The 11,665-nt window shown below is 60.0% G+C and overlaps 1 protein-coding gene across 1 annotated transcript in view; it reads left to right on the plus strand.

The window, feature by feature from the left end:
- LOC142420044 (disintegrin and metalloproteinase domain-containing protein 18-like) overlaps window positions 1–11,665 on the plus strand; it is a 26,666-nt gene extending 15,001 nt beyond the window's left edge. The window contains exons 25-41 of the mRNA XM_075523527.1: window positions 489–565; window positions 676–853; window positions 1,621–1,686; window positions 1,930–2,001; window positions 2,143–2,309; window positions 2,403–2,484; window positions 2,793–2,929; window positions 3,226–3,406; window positions 4,306–4,395; window positions 5,984–6,182; window positions 7,201–7,306; window positions 7,690–7,873; window positions 8,164–8,244; window positions 8,716–8,824; window positions 9,009–9,162; window positions 9,432–9,509; window positions 11,478–11,665. Coding sequence (XP_075379642.1) covers window positions 489–565; window positions 676–853; window positions 1,621–1,686; window positions 1,930–2,001; window positions 2,143–2,309; window positions 2,403–2,484; window positions 2,793–2,929; window positions 3,226–3,406; window positions 4,306–4,395; window positions 5,984–6,182; window positions 7,201–7,306; window positions 7,690–7,873; window positions 8,164–8,244; window positions 8,716–8,824; window positions 9,009–9,162; window positions 9,432–9,483 — 1,935 coding nt within the window. The 3' untranslated portion in view covers window positions 9,484–9,509; window positions 11,478–11,665. The remainder of the gene's footprint in view (window positions 1–488; window positions 566–675; window positions 854–1,620; window positions 1,687–1,929; window positions 2,002–2,142; window positions 2,310–2,402; window positions 2,485–2,792; window positions 2,930–3,225; window positions 3,407–4,305; window positions 4,396–5,983; window positions 6,183–7,200; window positions 7,307–7,689; window positions 7,874–8,163; window positions 8,245–8,715; window positions 8,825–9,008; window positions 9,163–9,431; window positions 9,510–11,477) is intronic.

Raw genomic sequence — 11,665 nt, forward strand, 5'->3', positions numbered from 1 at the left:
GCTCAGCCTCTAGCTGACGCAGTGATGCAAGCAATCCCACGTCCCCCAGTGGAGCCTGTCCAGCAGTGTGTGGGCTCGGGCTGTCTGGGGGCTGCGGCTGCTGCCAGGTGAGTGGCCGCGTCACCCGGCCAGCACAGCGTTTGGGAGGACAGCCACGCTAAGGGCACGTGTCGGGGGATCCATCCCGAGACTAGCCCTGTCGAGACTAGCCCCCTGTCGAGGGCTGACAGGGGGGTGTAACGGGTTCCCAAGGACAGTAGGGAGCTGAGGAAGGGACAAAGACCAACCGGGGGTCAGTGCAGGTGTCCGTTCCCAGAGGAGGCTGCAGTGCTGTGCTTCTCCCCACACGCGCCGTGTGCCCGTCCTCTGCAGGGACAGGCACCGCAGCGCAGGTGGTAGCAAGGTCTGGTGCCGTGCACGCTGCAGCGCTGCCCAGGTCTCTGGGGAGAAGGCACCCTGAGCCATTGATACGGCTTTACTCCTTCCAGCGCAACTGCTTCTATGAAGGCTACGTCGAGGGTTTCCCCATTTCGCTCGTGGCACTTAGCATCTGCTCCGGCCTGAGGTAAAGCCTTTGCATAGGGCACAGGCGTCAGTGCAAGCGCCGGGCAGCGCTGGTGGTGTCCCAAGGTGGCAGAGGAGCCATTCCTGCCGCTCTGCACCTTTGCTTTCCAGCGGGATCCTGCAGCTCGCGAATGCCAGCTACGGGATCAAGCCTCTGGAGGCTGCATCCGGGTATCAGCATCTCGTGTACCCAATGTGGAACGAAAACGTAGAGACTCGGCTGTTCGTAGAAAACAGCTCTCTTGGCTGGACTGTGGAGGTGTCACGGAAGCCGGAGGACGCAGTAGCAGTGAGTACACCTCCTGGCCGTCTTGTCTTCAGTGGGATGGTAGCCATAGACATGAGGAATTTGTAGCCGAAGGATGTCTCAATTTGTGCAATAGTGTCTTGTTTCTGAGTTGATTTGGTACAACAGATGCAAAAGGGCTTCGTAACTTGTCTGCGCCAAGGATGAGGTCTCTGCCCATGACAGGTGGGAGCTGTGAGGGTGGTCCAAGGCTGGGCGAGCAGGACGGGGATTTCTCGGCAGCGGTTATCATGCAAGAGTCGACCGTGCCTGCTTATTAACGGGGCAGAAGAGAGCCAGGCAAGCGGGGAGGGCACGTTCCTTCGCTGGAACTACCCGTTGGGCCAAAGCCACCGGCAGTGTGCCGTGCCGGGAGGGCAGTGGTCCCGGCAGGCGGCCGGTGTGTGGTGCTGCCGGGTGGCTGGGTTACAGAGCTGCTGTGAATAGGAAGGAGTCGATGCTTGCCTCTGCTCCCTGTTGTAAGTTGCCTTTTTTCCACTGGTCTGTGGCCTTGCCAAAATGTCTGTGGCTGTAAATATGGATGGAATCTGTGGCTGAGGATGCCATGTTGTAGACGATGTAAGGACTGTTCTTCTGGGAGTCTGGGGCTGTTTGTCCTACAGCTCCAAATGGCCGTGAAGTGCAGTAACTGACCATGGACCTAAAGGTGTCCTTTGCAGAGCTGCTACAAACTGCAGAAGCTCTGCACTAGTGCATGTGGGGTTTTTTTTTTGTTGTTTAATTTGTTTTGTTATTTGATTTTCCTAAAGAGTAAGCAAGCTGTCAGTAGATCCCCTCGGTATCTGGAGATGCACGCGGTTTTGGACAAGGCTCTGGTAAGTCTTTGCATCCTCTCTGCTGTAAATTGTTGCCTCTAAAAAAACTTCTGCATGCAGCAGGTCTGTAGCTACACAAGAATGTCAAGGGCGATTTGCACAAGGCTTAAGAGTCTCCCCGCAATGGGAACTAACTCCCTTGGGCACAGACAAGTATATGTGTGGCAGGGACCACAGCCAGCGCTCTCAGAGAGTTTGCCTTGCACGGTGCCCTGACGTGCTCTTGTGTTTGTCGCCTTTCAGTATGACTATATGGGAGCAGACAAGGATGCTGTGACAGCCAAGATAGTGCAGCTTTTCAGCTATGTGAACAGCGTAAGTTGCTTTTGGTCACATCCCGAACGCGCGTGGGAAATGTGTGGTAGCGGTATGGATAAGGCCCCGTAGTTAAAGCAGGTGGGAGGCCACGGAGCAGCCGGGCTCTGTGGACCGGCCATGGTGTCTGTCTGCCTCCAGATGTTTGCTCGCCTCAATCTGACGATAGTACTGTCTTCTCTGGAGTTTTGGACGGAAAAGAACAAAATCCCAACCACAGGAGATGCTGAGGAGTTGCTGCAGAGATTTTTGCAGTGGAAAAATGTGCATCGTGTGTTGCGGCTGCAGGACATAACGTTCCTATTTGTGTAAGACGAGGATGGCTGTGTTAGCGTGGAAACGAAAGGAAGAGGAAGGTGCCGTTATACCGCGTATCGGACTGAGTCTGGTCTGTTCCCCAGTTACAGGGAGCAGTCCCGTTACGTGGGGGCATCTTCTGCGAGGAAGCTGTGTCTCAGAAACCACGCTGGAGGGGTTGCCTTGGTACAGTACCACTGAGCTGTCTGTCCCCGTAACCTCCTGTGCCTGTGGGTAAGGTGGTGAGCGGTGCCGCAGGAGCTAAGCCCCGCACGCAGCCCGAGGCCGAGGAGCCACCGGCAGCGGAGGCTCCTCCGGGTGGGAGTGGAGCCCCACGAGTGAGGCGGCAGAGGTGCCGGAGGGGCGCAGACCGGGTGCCCCCCGGGCTGTCGGTGCAGGAACCCTCACGCCCAGCAGCCCGCCAGAGCCCCGAGGGAAGGTGCTCGGGTGCGGCAGCACCGGCGGGCTGAGGCCGGTCCTTGTCCCCCCTGCAGTACCGGAGGGCTATGACGCTGGAGGCGTTTGCGGTCGTCGTGGCCCAGCTGCTGGGGCTCAGCCTGGGGATGGCATACGACGATGCCGGGAGCTGTCGCTGTGCCGGAGCTGCCTGCATAATGCAGGCCAGCTCGATGTAAGGCTCCCCCTGCCCCCTCGGCGCACGGGTGGGTTTCGGTGTGATGGCACAAGTGGGGCGTGCTCCCATCGGGTGTGCGCGGTGCCCGTCTGCGCGATGCCACCCGCGAGGGGCAGAGCAGGGGACGTGCCCAGGAGCGTGCGGGGGCGGAGGGGGCAGACAGCGGGCAGCTCCTGGGGGCGACCGCAGCGGAGAGCAGCCGCCCCGCGTTACCGACGTCTTTTGCGGGTGGGAAGGGCCACACAGCCCCAAATGCAGATGTGGTAATGGCAGCCCTGTCCTCTCACTTGCAGACACTCGGCTGGTGTGAAAGCCTTCAGCAGCTGCAGCATAAGAGACTTTCAGCGTTTTCTCGCCGCTGGAGAAGGGCAGTGTCTGCTGAACAGGCCAGCTATGGACACAGCGTATAAAGCTCCTGTGTGCGGCAACAAAGTGGTGGAGCCGGGAGAGGCTTGTGACTGCGGTTCAGCAGAGGTTAGTTGTGGAGCCTTGGTACAGCGGGAAAGAGCCAAGCCACGTGTCCTGGGGAGAAAGAACAATCCCAAGAGAGGTGTGAATTGCTCCTGTACCCTCAGGACCTCTGCAGGGCAGAGAGGGCCCGAGGCTTTATGAAACCCTAAAGCCATGCAGAAGCTTGGCTATGGTTGCCACCACGTCCGAAGCGGCCGTCATAGAGGGCCGTTGTGTGGTGTTGGAACGGATGGAGGGAGGGAGTTTGTAAGCGGTGGTAGCTGTAAAGAGGGGCTGCCCCTAGCCCCCTGCTGCAGGGACACAGCCTGAAATGGTGCTGGGAGGATTACCCTAGGGACCTGCCAAGGTGTCCTGCTGCGGATACCGCTTGGGAAGCAGTTTTGCACACCAGAGCGGCACGTGGTGATGTTGTGGGGAGAAACTGTGTGAATGCAGCCTGCCGAAAAGGCAGGGGTGCTGTAGCGGTTGCGTGGTTTGCTGGCGAGGCAGAGGCAGAGGGGAAGGTCTGGTAGAGGAGCAGTACTCCTGTTGCAGGGGAGAACTGGCAAGCGGCGGATGAACTCCTCTGTCTTGCTAGAACCCCCTCAGTTTTGTGCCAACCTGGATGCAGCCGTGTGCGCACATCTGCAAGCGATCTCTGTCTGCGCAAGTGCTGCCAGCCCTGGCAATGGCTCCCCCGCAGCCTCAAGCATGTGTGGTTGTGAGGACGGAAAATACGGTCTTGCCATGGGAGCGTTGATGGCCGGGGCAGCCAGCGTGGCAGAGGGGCTCTGCCCAGGGACCCTGGGCTGCTTCGGATGACGGGGGCTGCCAGAGGGAAAGGCCAGGCTCTCTGGCTTGTTCCCTCGTTGTCCTCGGGAGAAGCGGAACCTCGCCTGACCGTGCCCACCGGTCACCTCCAGGAATGTCAGCGCGACCTGTGCTGCACCGCTGGCTGCAAGATGAGGAGAGGGGTGCAGTGCCTGTCAGGACCGTGCTGCCGGAAATGCCAGGTGAGCAGTGGAGCGGGAGCGGGCACGCTGCGTTCCCTAGGGATGGCCTCCGTGCCAGCATTGCTCGCTCACATGCCTGGTGTAAAGCGGGAACGTAACGGGGCTCAAGGGGGAGAGCGGGGACTGTGCCTCCAGCCGACAGTACTTGCTAGCGCACTGATGTGGAGGGTCAGCGAGTGTTGGAAAGTGAAGTGAGCGCTGTGAAGTGCTGGTGCCAGTTAGGTGCCTGTGTCCCACGAAAGTATTTTTAGGGCGCAGGTACTGTGCCTTCTGCCAAAGTACCGAGGTGAAGGAGATGCCGACTTTCTGGCCACATGCGAGGCTTGTAGCAGCGTCCCCCCGTTTGGCTTTCCCAGCTGGGCAGCGCAGGCTGCACGGGGCTGGGCGACTCAGCGGTGGCATGTCTGTCCTCTCGCCGAGAGCCACGCAGGCTGCAGGGGAGGGCAGCAGGGCAGAGGAGCGAGCCGGGGGCTGCGGGAGCTGGAGCGAAGGCAGGGCGAGCAGAAATCAGCAGGTGGGAGTCATGCCGTGTCGGGCTGTGCGGGTACCAATGGTCTTGTGCTGTGCAGGAGGGCGGGGGGCTGCAGCTGGAGCCGGTGCTCCAAAGTACTGGCAGCTTTGGTCTTGCAAATGTATGGAGAGGGAAGGGTGCGGCGTGGTCAGGAGCCAGAGGGGCTGAGACTTTTCTTTCTGGGGGAGAGCCACTGTGTTTTCTGGAAGGTATTTGCTCTACATGTGCGTGCCAGCCCAGCCAGTGTTGCAGGGGGCAACGCTCTGTTTGCGTCGCTGGTTGATGCAGTTGTTGAAAATGGCAGAGAGCGTGGTTGGTCTGAAACCTCTCCCTTATGGGCCTCGATTCCAGGCAGTTGGAAGCCGGGGCGCTGGTCGGCAGCAGGCTCAGCGGGAGCCAGCAGCGTGCCCTGGCAGCCCAGAGGGCAAACCGCGTCCCGGGGAGCACCAAAGACAGCACGGCCGGTCAGGAGAGGGGATTGTCCCGCTGTGTTCAGCGTTGGTGCGGCCTCACCTGCAGTACTGGGTGCAGCGCTGGGCCCCGCCGTTTGAGAAGGCCCCACCATTCAGGTCCTCGGATGTGTCCAGAGGAGGGCAACAAAGCTGGTGACAGGGCTGGAAGGCATGGCCTCTGAGGAGCGGCTGAGCACGCTGGTCTGTCTCGTTTGGAGAGGGGGAGGCTGAGGGGCGACCTCATTGCCCTCCGCAGCTTCTGAGGAGGGGACGTGGAGAGGGAGGTGCTGAGCTCTTCTCCCCGGGATCCGGGGACAGGACACGTGGGAATGGTTCAAAGCTGCACCAGGGGAGGTTTGGACTGGACACAAGGAAGCATTTCTTTACCGAGAGGGTGGTCAAACACGGGAACAGGCTTCCTGGAGAGGTGGTTGATGCCCTAAGCCTGTCAGTGTTGAAGAGGCATTTGGGCATTCCTTCTAATTCTATTCTATTCTATTCTATTCTATTCTATTCTATTCTATTCTATTCTATTCTGTTCTGTTCTGTTCTGTTCTGTTCTGTTCTGTTTCTGTTCTATTTCTGTTCTATTCTAATCTAACCTAATGTATTTTCTTTCCTCTAGTTTGTGAAAAGGGGCACATTATGTAGAAGCAGCTCCGAGGATGAGTGCGAGTTGAAGGAATATTGCAACGGCACCTCTGGGGAGTGCGCACCCGACCTCTGGGTCATGGACGGGCAACCCTGCAGCAAGAACACCGCCTTCTGCTACCAGGGAGTCTGCCAGACAGCCGACAAGCAGTGTCAGAAGGTCTTCGGCCAAGGTAAGGGTGACAGATTGCAGGAGGGGGGCTGGCTGTCATGTGGGAAATGCAAAGAACTGGAAGGGAAGCATTGAAGTGGGAAACCCTGGCAGCCCAACCCATCTGCGTGGGCGAAAAGGGACAAGAGGCATGGAGGAAAGGGAGGAAGCGTGTTGGGCTGTCTGTCCATCGGTGTGCTGCCACGGCGTGGGTTAGTCGGGGGGTTTTTGTAAGGGACCAAGTCCCTGTAGCCGGAGTGTGTCAGTGAGAGAAGAGATCTCATGGAAGTTGATCCAAGCTGGGTGAAAGAGCAAGCGGCCGAGGGGACCGTGGAAAAGCCCGTGAGTGCACCACGGGAAGGGTGTTCAAGGACAAGGGTGGGCAGCCGGCCGGGCTGTGACTGGCATAACTGAAGCTGGGGTGGCACAGCGCATCTGCCAGGAGACGTGGGGCTGCTTTGGCGGCACGCTGTCGGGTGCGATGCAGTCGTGAGTGTCCCGGGCACCTGGAGAAACGGCTCGCAATGAGCGTCTGCCTCATGACCGCAGGGCGAGACGTGCACGCGATGTGTTGCAGTGCTGGTGCTGTTCCAGGGAGGCTGGCAATGAAGGAGCGGTGTGTAGGTGGAAGTGGGTGGTGGGAGCAGTCGGTGGGGGACACTGCCATGCAGGGCGGGGCTGGCTAGCTGCGAGCGCCGTCCTTTCCAGCCAGGTGATGGTCTCCTTCTCTGGGACGCAACTCCCAGAAATGTCCTGGAAAAGTCTTGTGGCTGTCCTGGGGACAGCCTGGTGTGGAGCCGATGGGCGTGCAGGGGTGCAGATGGGAGGCACTCGGAGCATCCCACCGTGGGAGGCTGTAGGGAGCATGAGAGCGAGCAGGCTGGGTCTGGGCTCCCACACAGCCACGGCTCCGAATGCCTGTGAGCACGCAGGTGGCCCTGGGCACGACCGGGTCTAGCGTGTGGCCAAAGCGGTGATGCCCAGCCCCGAGGTGGAGAGAGGCTGTTGGACAGACCATGAGTGGTGTTATGTGTTTGCAGGTGCCAAGAATGGGCCCTTGGCCTGCTACGAAGAAATTAATGGCCAAAGGGACAGAATGGGACACCGCGGCTCCGATCACCGCAGTTACCAGCGTTGTGCGTGGAAGTAAGTGCCGTAGCGAGGGTGCTGGGGTGCTCTGGCCGCAGCGTGGTCTGCCACAGAGCGGGGAGCCCAGCCCTACAGCAGGGACGAGGCGGAGCGCAGACGGGCTCCCCGAGCTCAGCCGCCCGTCGGCAGAGAGAAATGTGCCGTCCTGGGGCTGGGCGGGCAGGGGCACCGGACGTGCCCACGCAGAGCCCATGAGCGCACGGGCTGGGAGGGGCGATGCGGAAAGGGCCCGTGGTGGATGTAAGCGTGCCGTGTCCACGTGCTGGGAATCGGGAGTTCAGGGTCCGCTCTCCAAGCACTCGCTCAGTGTTGGCAACAGAGCTGAAATGGAAGGATGAAGGTGGCTGTTCTCAAGTCCTCTGCTCGCAATGGCTTTGCAGGGATCTCCGCTGTGGGAAGCTCGTGTGTGAATATCCGGGCTCCAAGCCCTTTACCAAGGAGAAGGCTGTGGTGATTTACGCTCGGGTGCAGGGCACGCTGTGTGTCACGTTGGACTACATGAAGCCTCCCACGGAGAGGGACCCCATGTTGGTGAACGATGGCACCGCCTGTGATGAGCACAAGGTAAGCAATGCCCTGACGGGTAGCAGTTCCCTGGGGAGAAGAAGGGCTTGGAGGAAGCATTGCTGCGGCAGCAGCGGCGGGGCCCCCAGGGCAACGGCTTTTCTGTCGGCTCCATCCTGAAGGAGTCGGGATGGATGTACGGGCGGTGCGACCCCCTTCACACGGGGTCCGGCACAAACCCTGATGCCCCCTTGTGAGTTCCCAAAAGATCTGCAGCTCTCCTGAGTTGGAGCTGGGTGCGTAACCGCCCGGCTGGCTGACCCAGGGTTGCCTGTGTGCTTGTGCTGTAGATCTGCCTGAACCAGCACTGTGTGTCTGCCACTGTCCTGAGCTATAAATGTGACATGAAGACAAAGTGCCACAATCACGGTGTAAGTCACCGTGCTGCGCGTCGTTGTTTGTGGTTTGTTCAACTCCCTGGAGACGTGGCTTGCAGAAGTAGCATCTTGGGTCATATTTGCGGGGAAGAGCAGCCGAGGGGGGCTGGGCAGTGGAAGTGCCAGACCATCTCTCGAGGCTGCATGTGTAGCACCTCCAGCAGACCTCCCTCATGGAGCCAAGCGGCTTCTCTTTGTAAATCAGCCAAACGGAAAGGGTCTGAGCCTGCTGGGAGGCTGGAAGAAGTGATAAGGACGGGGAGAAGTCAGTGCCCCGGGAGGTGACAGCCAGCATTGACCAAGGCAAAGGCCCGGCTCTGTGAGCCTGGGCGAGTTGCACGCGGGGAGGCTTTGCCTGGCGCGAGGTGCCTTGACATCTGTGCCCAGTGTTTGGCGAGTGAGGATGTGTGGGCACGATCCTCTGCAGCTGGCTCTAAATCCTGTCGCTCCCTGCCTGTCACGCAGGTCTGCGACAACCAAGGGATCTGCCATTGCCATCCAGGCTGGAAACCACCGACTTGCCAGGAGAAGGCAGGGGCGAGTGGCAGGAGCGGCAGCAGCCTGTCCAGAGATGGTGAGTGGTGATGGCAGCGGCTGCTCGGGGTGAGGGCTCTCACGGGAAGAGGTGAGAGCCGGGGCCAGGGCGATGGATTCCCGTTCTGGTGGTGGCTTGCCAGAGCAGGGCTGTGTAAGCAAGTGTCTGGGTCCTGTGGTGTGTCCCAGGAGGGGCTCAAGGTTGTTTCGTTTCTTGTGCCTAGATGAAGCAGACATCGGGAGCGAGGGCTCACCAAAGCTGTGGCTGTTTCTGACCATCTGCTTCTTTGTGCCTGTCGCCGTTGGGCTCATCCTCATGGTGCTGAGGAGAAGCAGCCCAAGGCGCTGTCTCGCCACGGAGGAGCTGAACGAAGACAAGTGAGTCTGTTCTCCGCACCAAGGGTGTTGAGGTGGTGATGTGTAGGTGGCACGGAGGTGGCCGTAGGCAGCAGGAAAGCTGGAGCCCGGAGAAGGGCTGTCTCCATGCAGCGTGCCGCAGGCGGGAAGAGGAAGCGGGAGCAACGTGACGAAGGGACGAGGCGGTGCCACCATGGGGCTGGCGGCGATGCTGGGAGGAGAGTTTTTGCTCCTTGCAGCTCTAGGCGGCTCTGTGACTGACAGGAGCTGCCTTCCCGGTCCCACTCCAGGTTGGAAGACAAGGACTGTGTGGATGAGGAAAGGAGCGTGTCGGATGTGTAGCAGTGCGGCAGGGAAGGACGTTAAATGTAAGTCATTGCCCAAGCGGCTGATCGGTTTTATCTGCTGGGCTTGTGTGGGGCTGGCGGTGGGGCTGGCAGTGGAAATAGGGGAGAGGGAGCCATTGTGTGTGCCCTGGTGTTGGCAGGGAAGCAGCTTTAGTGGGAGCATCGGTCTGGGGGTCAGGGCCCCGCAGGCAGCGTGGTTGTTGGAGTCACGGGGGGGCGGCAGCAGGGTTTCTGCAGCACGTCAGCTCCCGAGTGCCTGCGGATGTGGCCGGTCGAAGCCACGGGAGTCGGAGCAGGAGGTCAGGAGGCGGCAGCTGGCCAAATGTCCCAGGCATGTGTCAGCGGACGGCAGCCTGGGTGGTGGCAAGTTAGCGTGAGCTCTGAGTGGTGAAGTTTAAGAGGTGCTTGCTGGGAGAAGATGTTACGAGTGTAATAGGACGGTAGAGTGGAACAGAGTGGCCTAGAACAGCGGAGTTAGTTGGAAGGGACCTGCAATGGTTGTTTAGTGCAGCTGCTGTGGTTGTTGCAGCTTGAGGGCCAAGTCAGCGTAACGGCCAGCAGTGCGATGCACCGGTGTGCGTGTGCCGGGTCGTGTCCCAGCAGTGCCACGTAGAGGCCAGCGGTGGCCGGCCAAGGGTGTGCGAGAGTCGGGTGCCGTGGCCAGGGTCAGTCTTGGGAAGGGTGTTCCCCAGGACTCAGTACTGGGGCCAGTTCTGTTTAATATCTTTATCAGTGATCTGGACGAAGGGATCGAGTGCACCCTCAGTCAGTTTGCAGATGACACCAAGTTGTGCGGGAGTGTTGATCTGCTGGAGGGGAGGAAGGGTCTGCAGAGGGACCTGGACAGGCTGGATCGATGGGCCAAGGCCAATTGTATGAGGTTCAACAAGGCCAAGTGCAAGGTCCTGCACTTGGGCCACAACAACCCCATGCAACGCTACAGGCTTGGGGAAGAGTGGCTGGAAAGGACCCCGGCAGAGAAGGACCTTGGTGTTGGTCAACAGCCGCCTGAATATGAGCCAGCAGTGTGCCCAGGTGGCCAAGAAAGCCAATGGCATCCTGGCTTGTATCAGGAATAGTGTGGCCAGCAGGACTAGGGCAGTGATCGTCCCCTGTACTCGGCACTGGTGAGGCCGCACCTCGAATGCTGTGTTCAGTGTTGGGCCCCTCACTCCAAGAGAGACATTGAGGGGCTGGAGCGTGTCCAGAGAAGGGCAACGGAGCTGGGGAAGGGTCTGGAGCACAAGGCTGATGGGGAGCGGCTGAGGGACCTGGGGTTGTTCAGCCTGGAGAAAAGGAGGCTGAGGGGAGACCTCATCGCTCTCTACAACTGCCTGAAAGGAGGCTGTAGAGAGGTGGGGTTGGTCTCTTCTCCCAGGTAACAAGTGATAGGACGAGCTGGAACAGGCTGCCCAGGGAAGTGGTGGAGTCCCCATCCCTGGAGCTATTTAAAAGACGTGTAGATGTGGTGCTTAGAGACAGGGTTTAGTGGTGGACTTGGCAGTGTTAGGTTAACGGTTGGACTTGATGATCTTAAGGGTCTTTTCCAACCTCAGTGATCCTACGGGTGGGTGGTTTCTCGGGGATAGGGGAGGACTGTGGTGGCAGCGAGTGTTGTCCAAGTTGGGGAGTTGTTGGTCTTGGTGCTCGTGCAGGGGCGGGCGGCAGCAACGTGTGTTTGGCGAGGATGTGGCAGGGGTGGCACTGGGGGGTACGGGGTGCCGGGCGGCCCTGTGCCTGGAGATGCCTGCCCGGGCAAGCAGACTCGGCAGAGAGTTGGACCAAGTGTCACTTGGGGGAGGTGCCGAGGGCTGTCCCTGTGGTGGGTGGCACATGAGCCTGGAGGGCGGCGGCAGCGTGCGTGGCAGGCTGCCGGGGCGGCCCCGTGCGAAGCAGCCCTTGGGCGGGCAGCGACCTTGGGTGGAGGTGGCTGGAGGTGGGTGCTGCCCAGAAGTAAGTGGTGCCTCTGCAGTGTTTCCTCTCTGGCAGCGCCTGGGGCCTGGCAGCATCTGGCAGCGGGTGTCGGAGCGCAGTCCGTGGAGAGCACCGCACCGAGGATGCTGCGGTGCAGCACAGTGGAGGACATGCCCGTGGCCCCGGGCTTGGGAGCCAAGTGGCCCGCGGCCTGTGTAGTGGTCACTGCAAGTGTGTGTAGTGTCTCTTGTTGTGGTGTTTGT

The sequence above is a fragment of the Mycteria americana genome, chromosome 23, assembly GCF_035582795.1.
Source record: "Mycteria americana isolate JAX WOST 10 ecotype Jacksonville Zoo and Gardens chromosome 23, USCA_MyAme_1.0, whole genome shotgun sequence".
NCBI classification, from domain to species: domain Eukaryota; kingdom Metazoa; phylum Chordata; class Aves; order Ciconiiformes; family Ciconiidae; genus Mycteria; species Mycteria americana.